Genomic DNA, 22,057 nt, shown 5'->3' on the forward strand with positions numbered 1-22,057 from the left:
ACCCTGGGGAGTGGTTGTAGCTACAAAAATGGCAATTTTATATGATCCAACTTAACTTTTAACATAGGTAAATCCAGTACAATAGCAGTTAGCCAAACTCTCAGTAACATAATATTTTGAAAACGTGCATTTTCCAAAATATATGGTAAGAAATGTTCTGAACTATTTTGTGTGATGATTCTCTTAGTTACAGAAAATCTTCAAAAACTTCATAAATGCATGTTGATTAGAAAAACTCTGTATCTAGAGGAAATTTAATACATATTCTGTTTATTTTTCCATTTTTGGAAGAATTTTTGATTTGGTATCTGTGAGGTGGTCATGTATTCCCAGGAACAGCCAGAGATTCTTACAGGTTAATGTCCAACGCATACACTGGCATGGGGATTTTACAACAGGCCTTTAGAGAAATATCATCTTTTTATAAATTCAAGATTGATTTTCTTTTTAAAGTGGTATCTTCTTGAAGAAAACAGGATTATATTTATAACAGCTTGTGCCTTCATTTCCTAGTGAGATAAAGGACAATTAAACATAGGAAGGGGGGCTCTTGTAACACTGGCTTCATGTAGAGCATGGTGTAGCCTAAATTTCTCTTCTCAGTAGACACCCTGAACAGCGGTTGTAATTTCAACTGTCATCTTTATGTTGATCACTTCCAGAGCTATATCTCTAGCCCAGACTGCCTAAGCTTCCAACTTCTCTATAAAATTGCCTAAAACCATCTCTCCATGGCATCAAGGTTATCTGCTGCTATCCTAACTGCCTGTCAGGAGAACACTTAATCCTCTTTGGAAGAAAATATTATCAGGCAAAACCCTTCACAAATTTCCATAGACAATATCAAGAATTCAGTAAATAAAATTATAAGGCATGAGGAAACCAAGAGGAAAAATAAAGACACAAGTGATTCAGACATTGGAGTTATCATCCAGGAGCTTTATAGTAACTATGATTAACTTAGTCAAGAAAATAGAGGGGAAAAATGGAGCCTAGTCCCAAAAGACTTGGAATTTTTTTAAAGAGTCAAATGAATGTAACAAAATGCAGATAGATCTATGTATTGTCATTCCACTGCTTGAAATCTTTCCATGACTTTCTTCCCTATAGGATAAAAATAAAATCCTTACTGTGTCATAGGAAGCACTTCAGACCTGACTCCTACCTACTTCTTTAGCCCAACTGCCTACCATTTCTTAGGCATTTGTGTTTTAGTTAGATCCAACTGCTAGTGGTTCACCAAACAGTATTTTCTTTCATGTTGCCATGCATTCACACTTGGAAATTGAAAGTTCTGACACTACCTACTTGTCCCTCAAGAAAATATAACCATCTGAAATAAGGCCTTCCCTGAGAATTTCCACCTAAAACCCCCAGACAGATTTATGCATTCCTTCCAATGTGATGTCATAGCCCCATTATATAATCTATTGAAGCACTTTCCACTTCTATTTCAATTTTTTTTTTATATACCTGTTGATCTCCTCTAGTAAGCCGAGAGCAGCGCTGTGCTAGAGCTGACTTGTGCTGGCTCACAAGATCTCTTATAAAATTTCCAGGAATCTCATGAATTGGTTGTTAAACACAGCCATAATTAAAAATTAAATTTTATAAACTTAAAATTAAATAAATTATATTAAAGACAAAGGGTTAATATTTAAAAACTCATTATCTAATTGTTTCATTACACTCTATGCTTAAGGTTATGTCTGTTGTTCTGTATGGCAGAAATAATATATGGTGTGCTACTGTTTACCTCTTCCCAAATTTGTTTTTAAGGATATCATGCTGCTATCTTGAAATCAGCCATAGAAAAAGTATTTACAGCACAGATACTGGCAAATGCTAAAAGCCAGGACTTGATTTTTTGTTACTGTGATTATGTAGACAAGAAAATGATGGAGAAAATGTTAATAAAGCAGATTTAACTTAAAAGTCTGTTATGTCTGTAGCCTTTATATTGTGACCAGAACACGAAATTGAGGAAATATTCTTCTAGTGTGTAAAAAACATTGTCCAATTCAGAACAAAGTTGCTCACAAAAATGACAAATGAGTAAAGTTCTGACATGCGTATTTGAGGCTTCCTTTTCATTTTGCTTGAATGAAAATTTCAAGTGACATTAATGTCAGATTTATACATGTTAATCAATGAAGATGAATCAAAGAGTAATCAAGTATTTATCTTATCTGTGCCGTGATTTATAGTGGTGTTATTGTAACAACAGAATTATAAAAATTGATAGTGAATTTTTCAAGAAACAGCAAGTCATACTGAAGTTATATGTGTACAAAAGTTACAATAAATTCTATATTTTATCTTTAAATTGAGTGCTATAAATTTTATTTTTAATGTAAATGAAACATAAATTTTATTTAAATATAAATTAAATGTATTTGTTTTTATTTGTAAATACTGTGCTTTGTGTCACTAAAATTTATAATAACATTATACATGCACACACACATACATACACGTGCATACAATTTTTTCAAACATCACTGGTTGAGAATGTCTAAAAGACAGGAATTATGTCTTATTCTTCTTTTGTCTCTATTGCTAAGAATAATAGGTAATTCAGTGTTTAATATTTATAAAGTCTGCTGAATTACTATTATTTTAAGCTTATTGTAGAGCCAATATTATTTACTTTTGAAGACCCAAAATTTGTGCAGAAATTATAGTTCAGGAAGGGATGTTTAGATCAAAATGACCTCCTTAAATTAAAAAAATTAGTAGGCATATTTGTGCCAAGAAATACATTTTCCAAAGTAGCTTTGAAAAGGACTGGATTTGTAAAACATGTGTTTATAGTAAAACGCATGTATCCTGTATGTTGCTGTGCCCAGTACTCAGATGTATAAAGTGATCTAAAATTCACAAGACACTGCAGAGAACTTGTCCTCTTCATTCATTATTTCTCACGCCTTCATGTCAGGTCTACATTTTATATTGTACCTTATGTAAATTGCACAGGACTTGGTGAAGATCTGGAAAACAGCCAAGATTGTGTTTCCTAAAAACTCCAATGAGGATCTGCTTTTATTTGGCTCAAATATAGAAAACTAAAGAATTTATAACTTCATAAATATGAAGAAATTCTAGGTAATAGGGATATTCTTCATGTCTCCAAAAGAAATGAATCTTATCTCCTTGAGCATTTTCTTTTTTTGTGAGAGATGCCAAATCACCTGTCTTCAGCTAGAAGGAAATAGAGTTAAAACTTTTAGTTGTAGAGGGAGGTTTTTCTTTCACTGGAACATCAGATGTACCCTTTATTCTTTAGGAAATTCTACTTTGAGACTGTGATAGGATAAGTAACTTCTAAAATACTCTTTTTATTAGTACAAATGTGTTAATAGGCTGGGACAAAATACCCCAGTAATTTCTTCAAAAGAAACAGCAGAAACAATGGAGCAAAAGTGGGAAAAATTTTTAGAATTTTTGATCTTTTATGTTTTGATATTTTAGTTGAATACCCTTATTTAATTTGAATCTCTTGCAGATACTGACTGGTCCTTTTGGAAGCATACCTATTTTAGTGATTTACCTTAGAACATCACCAGCATGATCTATATTTTTACCTGTCCTAAGAAAAACACATAAATATTTACATCAAATTGTAGAAAACAATAATAGATTAAGTATAAGTATCCACATTTACTTTCTCTTTTACAAAAGTACAAGTATTTATGGACAACTTCACTATATGCTTTAGGAAATTGTGGGTTGTCAGGAAAGATTTCTATCTATTCTGTGGATTTTCTGTGTTAATATTTAAAAAAATGAAAGTGTAAATAAGGAAAGAAAATGTAATAGTCTTCCACAGACCAAATGGTAAAGCTATTCTTCATAAATTGATATAATACTACTCTCTACTCATCATTTGTAATATTCCCCTTTTAGTGGTGATTGATTTGAGTCAATCCATATCTACACTGGATGAGAATAGTCTCCTTTGTACTAATTTAACAATTCAATACATATTTATTGAATGAATACTCTATGGAATACACTATGCTAAGTACCACAAGGCACCAAAAAGGGACTAACTTGCTTTTCAGGAGCATACATTTAAAAAGAGAAAATTATAGAAAAATAAATATGGTATATGTTTAGACATTCTGGGCAACAGTGAGAAGAAAACAACAGGCTATTAAATTCAGAGGGCAGAGGGTTACCTTATGCTTGGTAGAAGCAGGAAAATCTTCCTGAAATCATGTAATGTAAATGGCCTTTAGAAATCAGTAGCATTTTAACAGATAGAAATAGGAGAAAGGAAGGGAATTCAAGAGGCTGAAGGCCTCAAAGACCTGCACCTGCCACTCATGGCTATTCTATCTCTTTGCTATAGAACATAAACACAGCAAAAAACAAACAAACAAACAAAAAAAACACATAAGGAACAAAACAAAACAAAACTTGCTTGCCTCCTGTTGGAAGTTAGAGCTCTTGAGTCCTGAGTAGGGCGTGGAGATGAATGAAGCTAAATTTTTCCAAACTTGGAAGAAGAACAATAGCCTGGGTGTTAGAAAAGAGACACGTGTGGCAAATATCATTAATTCCCCAGTTACAGACCCAGGTGGATGCCCAGGAAAGAGAGCTGGGAACAGGCACTGCCAGTTGCAGCACTGAGAATTCTAACTGCATTGTTAACTCTTATTCTACCCGAGAGGAGATGAGACCTTGGGATGAGGATAGGATGCTGATATAAGGAAATCTCCTCTCCACACTCTAATAGTTATTAGAATGTATGTGTGGATATTTTATAGAATAGTTGGAAGATGGATTTATAGAATTCCCTCATTAGTAAAATAAAAAATAAGAGATATCACATAGGACATAAAGATAAATTTAATGCACCAATCCAGAAGATCCAACATCTCACTAGTGAGAGTTCTAGAAAGTGAGAAGAAAAATGAAGCTCTTCCCAGAACTGGAGAGTATAAGCTTCCAGATGAAGAGAGCTTATTAAGTACCCAGCACAAGGAATAAAAGGAAATGCACACACATGGACACAGCATTGGGAAATTTCAAAACATCAGGGAAAAAATGTAAAAACATCTAGAAACGGAAAAAATAAAATGAGACAAAACAAAACTAGGTCACATACAAGTAGCAGGAATTCTCAAGACCACAGGTATGTAATGATAGAAAACATTGAATCAAAGCCCTCAAAATTTTGATTGAAAATAATCTTCAGCCTCAACTTTTATACTCAACAAATCAGTCGTGTCGAACTAGAATTTTTAAATTTGTAAATGTTCAACACAATATCACATATGTAGTGTTCTTTCAAAACTACTCAGTGGGAGTGTAATTATGGGAATAATCAGACAAATTCAGAATGTGGGACAGTCTGCAAAAAGACTGGTCCAGACTACACAAAAAGTTAGTGTTATGAAAAGCAATAAAAGGCTGGAAGACTATGCTAGTTCCAAAAAGACTAAACAGATATAATGATTAAATGCAATTCATGAATCTTGATTGGATTCTGATTTAAAACAAAATAGGGGCTTCCCTCGTGGCTCAGTGGTTAAGAATCCGCCTGCCAATGCAGGGGACACAGGTTCGAGCCCTGGTCCAGGAAGATCCCACATGTCACGGAGCAATGAAGCCCTTCACCACAACTACTGAGCCTGTGCTCTAGAGGCTGTGAGCCACAACTATGGAGCCCGCATGCTACAACCACTGAAGCCCGTGAACCTAGAGCCCATGCTTCGCAACAAGAGAAACCACTGCAGTAAGAAGTCCATGCACCGCAACCAAGAGTAGCCCCCACTCACCACATCCAGAGACAGCCAGTGTGCAACAACGAAGACCCAACACGGTCAAAAATAAATAAATTAAATAAATTTTAAAAAGCTATAAAAATCCTGTTTTTGACAATAACAGAACTTTAATTATGGACTTAGCAGTGAATGATATTATGAAATTATTGTGAATTTTTTGAGGGAGTAATAATATCTATATAATATCTATATATTATATAATATATAATATTATATAATATAATAATCTAGATAATATCTAGATAATGTCTATATATCTATATAATATCTATAATAATCTATGTAGGAGCATATCCTTATACTCAGGAGATGCAAGCTGAGCTATTTAGTGCTGAAATATATTTCTGGAGCAGACTTACACACGGCTTAGAATATTTATACATACACACACACACACACACATATATATGTAGTGAGATAATGTAGGTGGGACAAAATTGGCATATCTAGATGAAGAGTAGTTGAATTCATTGTACTATTATTTAACTTTTCTCTATAATTTAAATTCTTCACCCAAAAAAGTAAAATATAGAAGCTAGGTATGGAGGGAGAGTGAAGCTAAAGAGGAGAGAGAGACAGAGAGAGAGAGAGAATGTAAATATTTCTCTCCAATATGCCTCTTAATAGAGTTTACTGAAAGAGATGTTTCAGGAAGAAATGAGAACAAGCAGAGGATGGAATTTGGTAAAAGGGAATTCCACACAAACAGTGGTGGGTGGGAGGTTTGAGAAAAACTACTCTGCCTTCAGGCCTAGGAGTTCAGCAGTCTAGACCATTGCAATGATCTGGTCCTGTGGGAGTTGGTCTCTATGAAGCACAAAAGGAAGTGAGAGATTATCTGATATTTTGGAATATTGGGAAATATTATTGTTAGATTAGGATAACTATTGGGACAATAGAAGACAAATAATTCTAATATAGAAAACCAAGAAAATAGTAAAGTGAATGAGCAATTACTAACTGTAGGAGAAACAAAAAGATGAAAATAAAACAGAATTATACTAATCTATTTGGATCATTTATGAATAATAATTATTTATTACTCAGTAACAAGGTAGACATTTACTAGTTAATGAAAAATTATGATGAAACTATATTAGGAAGACAGTTATAGGGAGACATATTGGGAGGAGTCTACAATAGAACTAAATCCTTCACAACATGAATTGCCAGTCAATAGAAAGACCACTAAAATTCATAAATCAAACAACATAAATTTAAACATATTACTTAATAACACAAAAATAAATGCTTAAATACTAATAAAATAATAGATAAAAATGCAAAATGAGAACTGGAAGTTGGAGAGGGACAAGATAAGTAGCTGTTGATTTTTGGACATAAACCTTTCAGTACTCTTTTAAAATAATCCCTATGCAATATTTTCATATACAAAAATTAACTTTAGATTAATTTTTAAAAACATCAATAGGAGCTTAATTAGAACATTCAAAGATCAAATGGGGAAACTGTTCCATACTGCAGAGCAAAAATATGATGAAATGGAAATAATGGAAAAATACAAGAAAATGAGGTTAGACAAAATCTCAAAATAGCATTATATAATGGGTAAACCAGATGTGGAAGTAATAAAGAAGTAACATTTTTAAAACTTCCTTAAGTTGATGAAAAATATTAGTCTTCAGATTAAATGGACTCAAAAGTCTTAGTCAAAATTAATGTGGAAACTTTCACACCTGCACTTTTTTCTGTTTAAATTTCTGAACACAATGAGAGAGATTTGAAAGCCTCCAGATTGGAATGGAGTTACAGAATTTGTAGGGTGGGATGGAAGTACATTCCAAGGAAAGCAATATGGCAACAAAGATCCAGAAGCAGAAGAGCTAAAGGTTTTCTCAGAAGTTGAGAGTAATCAAGATGGATGACTATGATTAAGAATAAAGTCGGGGCTTCCCTGGTGGTGCAGTGGTTGAGAGTCCGCCTGCCAATGCAGGGGACACTGGTTCATGCCTTTGTCCGGGAGGATCCCACATGCCGTGGAGCGGCTGGGCCGATGAGCCATGGCCGCTGAGCCTGCGCGTCCAGAGCCTGTGCTCTGCAACGGGAGAGGCCAGAACAGTGAGAGGCCCGCGTACCACAAAAAAACAAAAAACAAACAAACAAACAAAAGAATAAAATTAATGACCACAAAGGGAAATAAAACTAAGTCACTCATAGAGCAATGTATAACTGGAGTGTATATTTGCTAGCTTGCTTGCACATTCTAAAATCACAAATCTGCATTAACTTTGTTAGCATGAATTCAGTCAGATAATTAAACCACCACACAACATAATTTTATTCATGAGATTTAAAAGCCATAGAATGCACAACTAAGTAAAAAGTCTTTATTTCCGTTCCTTTTTCTTCCTCTCTTCCTTCCTTTTCCCCTTTCTTTCTTTCTTCCTTCTTTTCTTCTTTACATTATCCCTTTCTTTTTTTTCAAACAATAATTACTACATCTTCTTTACTGAGGAATCAAGATTTTAGTTACAATCCTAATTATGATTTTGATTATTATTAAGGAAGAAAAAAATCCCAGTAGGGTTGTAACAAATAGATTAGTGTCACCATTAGGTTATCATAATTATTCTTATCTACTCATAGTTTTTCAAAAAATATATATTTTGAAATTTTAAAATTGTTTTCATTAGTATTTCTCAAAATTCTAAATAAATCCAGGAGTAGGTATTACGACTTCAGTGATATGCTGAGTTTAATTATTAAATATTAAAATCTGAGAGATGAAATTTTATTCAATGTTGTATGGAAATTGTTAATCTAGTAAAATATGATGCAGAGTAACCATACATAAAAACTAAATTAAGGTCACCTTATATAAAATCTCATTAATGGGCTTCCCTGGTGGCGCAGTGGTTGAGAGTCTGCCTGCTGATGCAGGGGACGCGGGTTCGTGCCCCAGTCTGGGAAGACACCACATGCCACGGAGCGGCTGGTCCCATGAGCCATGGCCACTGAGCCTGTACGCCCGGACCCTGTGCTCCGCAATGGGAGAGGCCACAACAGTGAGAGGCCCGCGTACCACAAAAAAAAAAAAAAAAAGAGTGATATAAAATCTCATTAATCAAAAACAGATCATAGTAACTTAAATTGATTGCTAATCCATCTTTCTACCATTTTCTGCCTCAGGGTTATGATGATGGCTATGGGGGTGAATACGATGACCAGACATATGAGACTTATGACAATAGCTATGCCACCCAAGCACAGAGGTAAGGTATATGTTGTTTAACACAACCTTCTCAGGATGATTTCTAATTCTGTTATTTTGTTTCTTGTATATGAATATCAGTTACATTATGTGAAAGTTTCTAGCACTGGGTTTATTCGTTGTCCTTCTGAATTATTCAGTTGCTTACTAGACTGTGAGAGGTAAAATATAATAATCTTGCAATTGCTAATAATGAAATAGTAGTGTGTTCTTTTAAGACTAGATGATTATCATAACCAATCAACTCATTGAATAAGCTTGTATTTAATAAAAATACTGTTATTTTTAGATATTATTTTGGTGAATTCATAATTAAGATAACAATAAAAACAAGGCACTTGTTCAGTGTGGATTTTTTCCCCCAGAAACATAATTTTCATTTTTAAAACAAAAGATAGGGAAATGTTATTGGTGCTCTAAAAAGAAGAAAATTCTTTAAACATATTATGGAATCAAGAGTTCCTTTCCTTTCTTAACTGTGATTTAGAAACTTCGAACAAGCAAAAGTCCAGGAACAGACAGTATCACAGGCAAATTCTACCAAACATTTAGAGAACAGTTAACACCTATCCTTCTGAAACTATTCCAAAAAATCTCAGAGGAAGAAACATTCCCAAACTCATTCTGGAGGCCACCAAAACCATAAAAAGATACCACAAAAAAAGAAAATTACAGGCCAATATCACTGATGAACATAGATGCGAAAATCATCTACAAAATACTAGCAAAGGAAATCCAACAATACATTGAAAGACTCATACACCATGATCAAGTGGGATATATCCAAGGAATGCAAAGAATCTTCAGTATACACAAATCAATCAGTGTGATACACCATATTAACAAATTAAGGAATAAAAACCATATGATCATCTCAATAGATGCAGAAAAGGCTTTTGACAAAATTCAACAATGATTTGTGATAATAACTCTCCAGAACGTGGGCATAGAGGGAACTTACCTCAACATAATAAAGGCCATATATGACAAACCTACAGCTAACTTCATACTCAATGGTGAAAAGCTGAAAGCATTTCCTCCAAGACCAGGAACAAGATAAGAATATCCACCACTCTCACCACTCTTATTCAACATAGTTTTGGAAGTCCTAGCCCTGGCAATCATAGAAGAAAAGGAAATAAAGGGAATCCAAACTGGAAAAGAAGTAAAACTGTCACTGTTTACAGATGACATGATCAGATATATAGAAAATCCTAAAGATGCTACCAGTAAATTAATAGAGTTCATCAAGGAATTTGGTAATGTTGCAGGATACAAAATTAATACACAGAAATCTGTTGCATTTCTATACACTAAGAATGAAAGATCAGAAAGAGAAATTAAAGAAACAATCCCACTTATCATCCTATCAAAAAGAATAAAATGCCTAGGAATAAACCTACCAAAGGAGGCAAAACACCTGTACTCAGAAAACTATAAGAGGCTGATGAAAGAAATGGATGATGACACAAACGGATGGAAAGATATACCATGTCCTTGGATTGGAAGAATCAATATTTAAAAAATTTTTTTAAATTTGTATGAAGATACAAAAGACCTCAAATAGCCAAAGCAATCTTGAGAAAGAAAAATCGAGCTGGAGGAATCAGGTTGTGTGACTTCAGATTATAATACAAAGCTACAGTCATCAAAACAGGATAGTACTGGCACAAAAACAGAAACATAGATCAATAGGAAAGGATAGAAAGCCCAGAAATAAATCCATGCACCTATGGTCAATTAATCTACAACTAAGGAGGCAAGACTATAGAGAAAATGGAGAAAAGACAGTCTCTTCAATAAATGATGCTGGGAAAACTGAACAGCTACATGTAAAAGGATGAAATTAGAACATTCTTTAACACCATACACAAAAATAAACTCAAAGTGGATCAAAGACATATATGTAAGACCAGATACTATAAAACTCTTAGAGGAAAATATAGGCAGAGCACTATATGACATAAATCACAACAATATCTTTGTCCATCTATTTCCTAGAGTAAGGGAAATAAAAACAAAAACAAAAAAATGGGACCTAATGAAACTTAAAAGCTTTTACACAGCAAAAGAAGCCATAAACAAAATGAAACACCAACCCACAGAATGGGAGAAAATATTTGCAAATGAAGTGGGCAACAAGGAATTAATCTCCAAAATTTACAAACAGCTCATGCAGCTCAATATCAAAAAACAAACAACCCAATTAAAAAATGGACAGAAGATCTAAATAGACATTTCTCCAAAGAAGATATACAAATAGCCAACAGGCAAATGAAAAGATGCTCAACATCACTAATTATTAGAGAAATGCATATCAAAACTACAATGAGATATCACCTCACACAGGTCAGAATGGCCATCATCAAAAAGTCTACAAACAATAAATGCTGGAGAGAGTGTGGAGAAAAGGGAACTCTCCTCCACTTGTGGTGGGAATGTAAATTGGTGAAGCCACTATAGAGAACATTATGGAAGTTCCTTAAGAAACTAAAAATAGAACTAACATATGATCCAGCAACACTCCTGGGCATATATCTAGAGAAAATCATGGTGTGAAAGGATACATGCAACACAATATTCATGGCAGCACTGTTTACAATAGCCAAGACATGGAATCAAACTAAATGTCCAATGACAGATGAATGGATAAAGAAGTATGGTACATATATACAATGGAATATTACTCAGCTGTTAAAAAGAATGAAATAATGTCATTTGCATCAACATGGATAGACCTGGAGATTATCATACTAAGTGAAGTATGTCAGACAAAGAAAGACAAATATCAAATGATATCGCTTATATGCAGCATCTAAAAAAAGTGATAGAGCTGCAATGAACATTTTGGTACATGACTCTTTTTGAATTATGGTTTTCTCAGGGTATATGCCCAGTAGTGGGATTGCTGGGTCATATGGTAGTTCTATTTGTAGTTGTTTAAGGAACCTCCATACTATTCTCCATAGTGGCTGTATCAATTTACATTCCCACCAGCAGTGCAAGAGTGTTCCCTTTTCTCCACACCCTCTCCAGCATTTATTGTTTCTAGATTTTTTGCTGATGGCCATTCTGACCGGTGTGAGATGATATCTCATTGTAGTTTTGATTTGCATTTCTTTAATGATTAATGATGTTGAGCATTCTTTCATGTGTTTGTTGGCCAGGAGATGGAAGCAACCTAAGTGTCCATCATCAGATGAATGGATAAAGAAGATGTGGCACATATATACAATGGAATATTACTCAGACATAAAAAGAAACCAAATAATTATTTGTAGTGAGGTGGATGGACCTAGAGTCTGTCATACAGAGTGAAGTAAGTCAGAAAGAGAAAAACAAATACCGTATGATAACACATATATATGGAATCTAAGAAGAAAAAAAAAGGTCATGAAGAACCTAAGGGTAAGACAGGAATAAAGACACAGACCTACTAGGGAATGGACTTGAGGATATGGGGAGGGGGAAGGGTAAGCTGTGACAAAGTGAGAGAGTGGCATGGACATATATACACTACCAAGGTAAAATAGATAGCTAGTTGAAAGCAGTCTCATAGCACAGGGAGATCAGCTTGGTGCTTTGTTACCACCTAGAGGGGTGGGATAGGGAGGGTGGGAGGGTGGGAGACTCAAGAGGGAAGAGATATGGGAACGTGTGTATGTGTATAGCTGATTCACTTTGTTATAGAGCAGAAACCTAACACACCATTGTAAAGCAATTATACTCCAATAAATATGTTAAAAAAATTTTTAAGTGATACAAACAAACTTATTTACAAAACAGAAACAGACTCACAGACTTAGAGAATGAACTTATGGTTACCAGGGGCACAGGTGGGAGGGACAAAATGAGAGTTTGGGGTTGACATGTATACACTGTTATATTTAAAATGGATAACCAACAAGGCTGTATAGCACAGGGAACTCTGCTTAATATTCTGCAATAACCTAAATGAGAAAAGAATTTGAAAAAGAATAGATATAAGTATATGTATAACTGAATCACTTTGCTGTACACCTGAAAATAACACAAAGTTGTTAATCAATTCTACTCCAGTAGAAAATAAAAAAAAATTTAAGTGAACTACAAGCTCCATATATGAAATTTGGGAGGACACAAACATTCAGTCTATAAAAATCATCTTTCTCCAAGCCCTTCTTCCTCATTTTTGAGTTCAAACCACCTGCAATCCTTATATAGAAGCAAAATGTTTTCATAAAATATGGTATGAAGGAACTGGTGGGGGAAGATCATCAAAGATAAAAGTGAATTACAAATGAAAAAAGCAAAAAAAAGTTTTCTTTCCTTTCTTGATGTATCTCAGAGATTATTGAATAAATTTATATAGACTCAAAATTTGTGATATTAATGAATTTTTCCTTTTTAAAAGTTAGATTTATTGAAGTATAATTTACATATGATAAAATTTGCCCATTTAGGATACAGTTGTATAAGTTTGGCCAATACAAACTATCATGTAACCACCACCAAAATTATGATATAAGACTATTTAATCAGCTCCAAATGTTTCCTTATTGCTCTTTAGAGTAAACATTTTCTCCACCCCAGGCCCTGGGAACCATGGTTCACTTTTTGTCACTATAGTTTTGCCTTTTCTAGAATGTCATATAAGTAGAAACATTACAAAGTGTAGCATTTTCAGTCTGGCTTCTTATGCATTCCATATCTATTCATGTTTTTGTGTGTATTAGTATTCTGTTCCTTTTTATTATGGTGTAGCATTTCATTGTATGGATGTACCACAGTTTCCTCATTCACCAGTTGAAGGACATTTGAGTTAGTCCTATATTTTGCTATTATGAATAGAGTTGGCATAAAACAAATACATCTTTAGAAAAATAAATTGCTTATTTTTTCTGAAAATAAGTTACACATTTCATAGGAAAGGAATCCATGTGATAATTAGTTAAATAATCTGCCCCTATATGTGATTCTCAGAAACCAATAGGACTAATTGTCACAAAAACAAAATCATAACATTGACCATTTACTGATCAACTTATTGGCACCCAAAGAGATTTGAATGCATTAAGTAATATTTGGAGGAGAGAACTGGAAAAGAAAGAAACAACTTTAAGGTCATTATGGAGTGTAGGACATCTATACGTCATATTGCATGAGTGTGAAATTTTCATGGCCTGGGGGACAGCATAGTGAAAGGGGTGAAAGGGAATTCTATTTAGGGAAACCACTCTAGGCAATTAGAAAAAAAAAAAAAAAAACTCATGTGAGCAGGTACCTTTAAAGCTCAGCATAAATTAAGATATAATTATGGAAATGAACATTTTATTTTGAGTCTTTGGTTACTTTGTAGTAGGGTAAATAAAAAAGCCAAGAGCTTCTGCTCTCTTAAGTGTTCCAGTTACATATTGGAACACAACACAGCTACTTAGGATGCAGGAAAGTTTTGCGTCACATCACAGACACTAATAGAGTACTGTATGCAAATTGGCTATGTATTTAAAACATTTGCTAACATTTTCAATCAAATTTCTATCTCATCATTATATATTAGTGCATAAAAATAGTGATAATAAAGTTCTGTAACTTGCTTCAGAAACTATTCGGAAGAAACACAATTATCACACTCTACAAACACTGCTAGAATAGAGTAAAAGCATTTCTTGATGTAGCTTTAGAGCTACATTCAATTTGTAGAAATTTGGGAATAATTTTCTGAAAGTGAGGAATTTTCTGCATTTTTATTCTGGTTAGATTTAATTGGGTTTGATTCACCCTAAGGAAAAATTGGGGATTACAATAATTATCTTGAATATTTGAAAAGTGAATACTAGGATAATTGAACATAATTATGTACAAAATTTAATGGTGTAGTAGAATAATCTGGAAAACCCATTTTATCTTGATTTAATGAAGTATAATTTATATGTAAAAGTATATTTTCTATGCACTCTGCTACCTTCTCTTTTCCTTTTCTTATCCATTCAATTTTCTGTGACTAAATTCTTCCCATCCTCCTAAACCCACCTCAAAAACCAACTCTTCTGAAAGTCTTTCCGTAATCCTATATTTGTGAATAATTTGTTTCTACCCTGAATTCCAACAGCATCATATCTTTATTTCTCTATGGCACTTTATTTTTCTGCCTTGTGTTGGGATCATTTGTGTATTTGTCCCTTGTCAACCTTAACTTGCCCAGAATCTTAGTCTGATACACCCTCATGTCCCTCACAGCACCTAACATTGAGGCTTTCATAGGGTATGTGCTGAACAGATGATCATTGACTGCATGAATGTCAGACCTAATATGTACCTACATTATGGGGATAAAAAACTAAGAGCCTCATTGCTCAAAGAGAATACAATATTCAGAATTTTATGTATGTTTTACTGACAAAATATATATTTATTTCTGAGGTATCTTAGTGCTAAAGCAGAAGGGATAAAGAAAGAACGTCATGAAGTTAATTACAACAATATTAATACTCTATATTATAATAATTATAAGATGCCTATTTTGGTAAAAACATATACTCAATACTAGGATACTGTCTGGCATGCAAGAGGTTCTCAATATTTATTGAATAAATGAATAAAAAATAAATTAATGCATTATTGAATGAATGAAGTTAGCACTATTATTTCAGAAAACTCTGTGAGGAAAAATGTTTAAATATCATAGTGATTTGTAATAGAAATGGATAAACACTGAGAAAATTTATTATATAATGAATTAAATATCTACTTTTAGATTACTTCTATTGATCCAACTATGACAACAGAAGATGTAAATAACAGTTTAGTTAAATAAGCACTTAGTAAATGATTACTTGTGCCAGAGAGTATGCTCACCATACAGTCACAATACATATTTTTCAATTTTTAAATATATTTTAACATTTTCTCTTAATAATTTGTTGGTGGAGGAGTCATATATGGAGTCATATATGCAAGCTGCATGTATATTTAAATTAAGTAAAACAACTACTGTAGAGTAATCAAGTATTAGGAATTAGAAGTGAGAGAAAGTTTATTTTCTACAAGAATCAGTATGGAATTTTTTCTTTTTCAAGTGGTGGTTCTTTAATTGGACTTTTTAAAGTATTATTTGGACTTACGGAGGGAAATAGAGAAAGCTTTTAAAGAAGTGAAATAAAGAGAGATATGTGAACATAATACAAACAATGTATTATTTCAACATTGAAATTGTCAAATCAGAAGAAATACTGATTTAGAAACTTGAAGGTAAAACAATAGGTTTTGTGTGACTTAGCAGAACTGAGATAAAAGGAAAAAAGGTTTAGATAAAAGGGTCTTTAAATGACTAGTTTGTCAGCACAAGTGAATACAGAATTTGTGGAAATCATAAAGTAGGATCTGGCAGGTGCCTAAATGGAATAATTATTTCATCTTTAATAGAGAGTCTAATGGAAGTTCACAAGGTAACGACCCTACAAAGGTTCACCTAGAGTTCAGAAACTGTAACAACTTTAATTAATCCCCAGTTGTCTTGTAAGGTGTTGATAGTTGTGGAAAATTTCAAATGGATCAGAAAAGGGACTTTGCTGAAAATTCCTTAGAAGGCAGCTCAACTAAATGACACATTTAGACTGGTAAAGATGACAATGATATGAGGTGTCTGTGACCATCTTTTTCTCTTGCTCTGTGTCTATGAACAGAAAAAGTAAAGAAATAGACTGATTAGTTTATTATGCAACTTTCAAATTGCAGGGCAGTCTTTGGCTTATGACAAGTTACAGTCTGTGATCAACACCTTTAATTAGACCAAATATTAAATTCGGTTCATGTTCTGATATCTTATTTTTTTTATGTACTGCTCAAAGTCATTAACATTTTCAGAGATCAATCTTCTAAAATCACATAAATTCTCAAGTCTTTACCAACAAATTGTTTCTTTTCAATGCAAGACTCTACACCAATCCAAATCATAAACGTAGAAAAAAGTGACTTTCACGTACTTAGAGACAAATAGTAATATTGCAAATGAAAGTCAAAAGACCAATTCTGATCTTTGATTCTTACAGGATTTTAACTTGGATGTGAAATATTAAGAATTTGTAATTTTCCAATTTAAATTTCTAACTGCAGATTTGTAATAGGCAAATATCAAAAAGGAAGGCTTCACTTCCCTTGAACCATGAATCAGGTGTGTGACTCACACAACCTGGAAAATAATCCTCTCTTCTGTAGGTTAATGGAGGAATGTGCTAGGGGAGGAAAGATAAAGGTCCTTCTCGTATATAAGGCAGTAGTTCCCAAAGTTTTCTAGAATGAAGACTCTCTTGGAATATCTGTAATTGTCAAGGTCTACACAGCAGGTGAAAAATGAAACTCTTAAATTAGGATAATTTGAAGAGAGTTTAATAATGGAATTCTTTTCACAATATAAGGAAACCACAAGGGAAAATGTAGTGAGCAGGGCTAGTATCCCTGGGCAATGTGTTTATCACCAAAAACTAGGAGTGGAAGGAAGATAGAAAGCTGTCAGAGAGGCCTTCTGACAGCGAAAGAGGCCTCTCCTTTGAAACAGAATGGTAGCGGAGGTTAGCCTACAAAGAGGAATCTCAGGAGTTAATACCCCGACCTCACTTTTTTCCCATTGGCTGAACCCATTAGGAGGCAAAGGACAAGAAACTGAGTAGATGGAGTTGCCATTAGTCATTCCAGGTACAGAGCAGGCTGGAGAGAAGGGGGGAAGTGGGAAGGCAAATGAAAAGAGGTCCTGCACAACATCCAAAATAATTATCAAACCTCAGCGACCAGTCATTGTACATATTAGTGTCAGTTGCTTGAAGATATAAAAAATGACATACATTTGCTATGGAAACAGCAGTGCTTTTAAATTAATTTGTATTTCATTAATGAGAAAGCATTTATAATAAAAAAGTTACAATATACATAAACATATAAATATATATTTTTGAAGAGATAGATTCTTGGACACCCTGGCACAAATTAGCTCCATGAGGGTCAGAGCCCTTAAAGCAGGAACCACTGCTCTGTTGTTCAGAGGCTGCTTGGCCCTAATGATTTCATGGTAACTAGCATTAGTTTTGTGCTGGCCGCTATGCTAATTGTTTAGGATATTTATCTCATTTAATCCTTGCAAAAACATTTGAGGCAGAGAAAAATTGAAGCTTAAAAATATTAAATGACTTTCTCATGTGCATTCAAGTAGTAAACGTTGGCTTCAAAATCACATTTGTTAATTCCAGAGGCCTCAGACTTCAAGACTAATAAATACTGTCTGAAAAATCTAAATAGATTTATTGATTCAACAGACTTGTTATATACCTGAAAAATCCAGAGGGAATATAATATAATGTAATAAGAATGTAGTGACTTATATGCATGCTTTTCAAAGGGCTCTGACCAAAGGATACATCTAGGCAGGAAAAAAAAAAAAAGAAATTACTTAACTATTTATTTTAGATGATAAGTTTAATGTGAGCCGTTGTCTTTGATACTAAGAGTCTACAAAAACACTTCTAATGAAAACTTACATATAAGGCACTGCAGTTACCCAGTAATTTAATAATAGTTGTAATATAACATCTTGTTCTATTCATTTAAGTGTCACAACTTGCTATAAAGTGATTCACCCTCATTTTGTGATTCAATTCTCTTACCTCTCAAGCTACAGTCAATGATGAGATTGAATTTACAGATGGTTATTGGATGTGAGATATTTCCCCATAGTTAATCTACTAGTTCAGTTTGTGACTTTCTACACATCCACAGACCTCTGCACAAATAGTGGATTTTGTATTGTTTGAAGATACCTTAACAGAGTGGGAATTCAGCTCTTGATACACACTATTCTTTTTTTATTCTCATTTGACATACTTATTTTAAGTATCTAAGTTAACTGTTAGTTTTAGAAAGAAACAATGTGTTTCTTCAAATTATTCATTAGGCATTCATTGTATTTGTTGATTCTTTGTTAATTTAAAGTTAATTTTGATGACATCATAACTGCTTGCCTAAATAGTCAACTTGTATTTAAAAATATACATTAAGGGGAGACCTTCAAGATGGCTGAGGAGTAAGAGGTGGAGATCACTTTTCTTCCCACAAATACATCAGAAATACATCTACATGTGGAACAAATCCTACAGAACACTTACTGAATGCTGGCAGAAGACCTCAGACTTCCCAAAAGGGAAGAAACTGCCCATGTACCTGTGTAGGGCAAAAGAAAAAACAGAGACAAAAGAATAAGGATGAGACCTGCACCTCTAGGAGGGAGCTTTGAAGGAGGAAAAGTTTCCACATACTAGGAATCACTGGCGGAGAGGGTGTTGGGTGGAAGGGAAGCTTTGGAGCCATGGAGGAGACTGCAGCAACAGGAGTACAGAGGGCAAAGCGGAGAGATTCCAGCACATAGGATCGGTGCTGACCAGCACTCACCAGCCTGAGGGGCTTGTCTGCTCACCTGCCAGGGCAGGTGGGGGCTGGGAGCTGGGGATCTGGCTTCGGAGGTCAGATCCCAGGGAGAGGACTGGGGTTGGCTGCATGAACACAGCTTGAAGGGGGCTAGTGCACCACACGTAGCTGGGAGGGAGTCCAGGAAAAAGTCTGGAACTGCCTAACAGGCAAAAGACCATTGTTTCAGGGTGCACGAGGAGAGGGGATACAGAGCACTGCCTAAACTAGCTCCAGAGACAGACGGGAGCTGTGGCTACCAGTACAGACATCAGAGACAGGCATGAAATGCTAAGGCTGCAGCTGCAGCCACCAAGAATCCTGTGTGCCAGCACAGGTCACTATCCACACCTCCCCTCCTGGGAGCCTGTGCAGCCCGCCACCGACAGGGTCCCGTGATCCAGGGACAACTTCCCCGGGGGAACACACAGTGCACCTCAGACTGTTGCAATGTCACACTGGCTTGTGCCACAGCAGGCTAGCCCTGCATTCCATATCCCTCCTTCCCTGTGGGGTGTGAGTGACCCAGAGCCCCCTAATCAGCTGCTCCTTCAAATGTGTCCTGTCTGGGTGGGAACAGACACCCTCAGGTGACCTACACGCAGAGGTAGGGCCAAATCCAAAGCTGAACCCCAGGAGCTGTGTGAACAAAGAAGGGAAAGGGAAATTTCTCCCAGCAGCCTCAGGAGCAATGGATTAAATCTCCACAATCGACTTAATGTACTCTGCATCTCTGGAATACCTGATTAGACAACGAATCATCCAAAAATCAAGATGGTGGATTCTGGGAGCAATTGTAGACTTGGGGTTTGCTTTCTGCATGTAATTTGTTCTGGTTTTATGTTTATCTTAGTTTAGTATTTAGAGTTTATTATCATTGGTAAATTTCTTTATTGATTTGGTTGCTCTCTTCCTTTTTTTATATATATATAGATTTATACATGTCATTTCTTTTTCTATTTTTTGAGTGTTTATCTGTCTGCTTCTTTGTGGGATTTTGTCTGTATAGCTTTGCTTTAGCATTTGTCCTAGGGTGCTGTCTGTCCATTTTTTGTTTGTTTGTTTGTTTGTTTTGCTTTAGTAAATTTTTTAGCACTTGTTATCATTGGTGGATTTGTTACTGGTTTGGTTGCTCTCTTTCTTTCTTTCTTTTCTTTTTTAATTTTTAATTTTTAATAATTTTTATGTTTACTTTACTTTATTTTATTTTATTTTTTCTTTCTTTTTCTACCTTTCCTTCTGAGGCATGTGGCTAACAGTGTCTTGGTGTTCCAGCCAGGTGTCAAGCCTGTGCCTCTGAGGTGCAAGAGCCGAGTTCAGGACATAGGTCCACCAGAGGCCTCCATCTCAAAGTTAAGACCCAGCTCACTCAATGACCAGCAAGCTATAGTGCTGGACACCCTATACCAAACAACTAGCAAGGCAGGAGCACAACCACATCCATTAACAGAGAGGCTGCCTAACATCATAATAAGGTCACAGGCACCCCAAAACAAACCACTGGATGCAGTCTGGCTGACCAGAAAGACAAGATCCAACCTCATGCACCAGAACACAGGCACCAGTCCCCTCAACCAGGAAACCTACAGAACTTACTGAGCCAACAATAGCCACTGAGGGCAGACACCAAAAACAACGGGAACGGGCTTCCCTGGTGGCACAGTGGTTGAGAGTCCGCCTGCCGATGCAGGGGACACGGGTTCGTGCCCCAGTCCGGGAAGATCCCACATGCCGCCGGCTGGGCCCGTGGGCCGTGGCCGCTGGTCCTGTTCGTCCGGAGCCTGTGCTCCGCAACGTGAGAGGCCACAACAGTGAGAGGCCCACGTAACACAAAAAAAAAAAAACAAAAAAAAAACAACGGGAACTGCAAACCTGCAGCCTGTGAAAAGGAGACCCCAAACACAGTAAGTTAAGCAAAATGAGATGAGTAAGAAACACACAGCAGATGAAGTAGCAGGGTAAAAACCCATCACACTAAACAAATGAAGAGTAAATAGGCAGTCTACTTGACAAAGAATTCAGAATAACGATAGTAAAGATGATCCAAATCTTGGAAACAGAAGGAAGAAAATACAAGAAACGTTTAACAAGGACCTAGAAAAACTAAAGGGCAAACAAACAATGATGAACAACACAATAAAAGAAATTAAAAATTATCTAGAAGGAATAAATAGCAGAATAACTGAGGTAGATGAATGGATAAGTGACCTGGAAGATAAAATAGTGGAAATAACTACCACAGAGCAGAATAAAGAAATAAGAAGGAAAAGAATTGACTACAGTCTTAGAGACTTCTGGGACTACATTAAATACACTAACATTTGAATTACAGGGGTCCCAGAAGAAGAGAAAAAAGGAAAGGAACTGAGAAAATATTTGAAGAAATTATAGTTAAAACTTCCTTAATATGGGAAAGGAAATAGTCAATCAAGTCCAGGAAGCACAGAGAGTACCATACAGGATAAATCCAAGGAGAAACTTGCCAAGACACATATTAATCAAACTACCAAAAATTAAACACAAAGAAAAAATAGCAAAAGCACCAGGGAAAAATAACATACAAGGGAATCCTCATAAGGTTAACTGTTGATCTTTCAGCAGG

At 35.1% G+C, this 22,057-nt stretch overlaps 1 protein-coding gene across 1 annotated transcript in view; it reads left to right on the top strand.

The window, feature by feature from the left end:
• Positions 1 to 22,057, top strand: part of KHDRBS2 (KH RNA binding domain containing, signal transduction associated 2) — a 721,580-nt gene that overhangs the window by 633,749 nt on the left and 65,774 nt on the right. The window contains exon 7 of the mRNA XM_007456845.1: positions 8,943 to 9,025. Coding sequence (XP_007456907.1) covers positions 8,943 to 9,025 — 83 coding nt within the window. The remainder of the gene's footprint in view (positions 1 to 8,942; positions 9,026 to 22,057) is intronic.

Source organism: Lipotes vexillifer, unplaced genomic scaffold (genome assembly GCF_000442215.2).
Source record: "Lipotes vexillifer unplaced genomic scaffold, Lipotes_vexillifer_v1.1 scaffold502, whole genome shotgun sequence".
NCBI classification, from domain to species: Eukaryota; Metazoa; Chordata; class Mammalia; order Artiodactyla; family Lipotidae; genus Lipotes; species Lipotes vexillifer.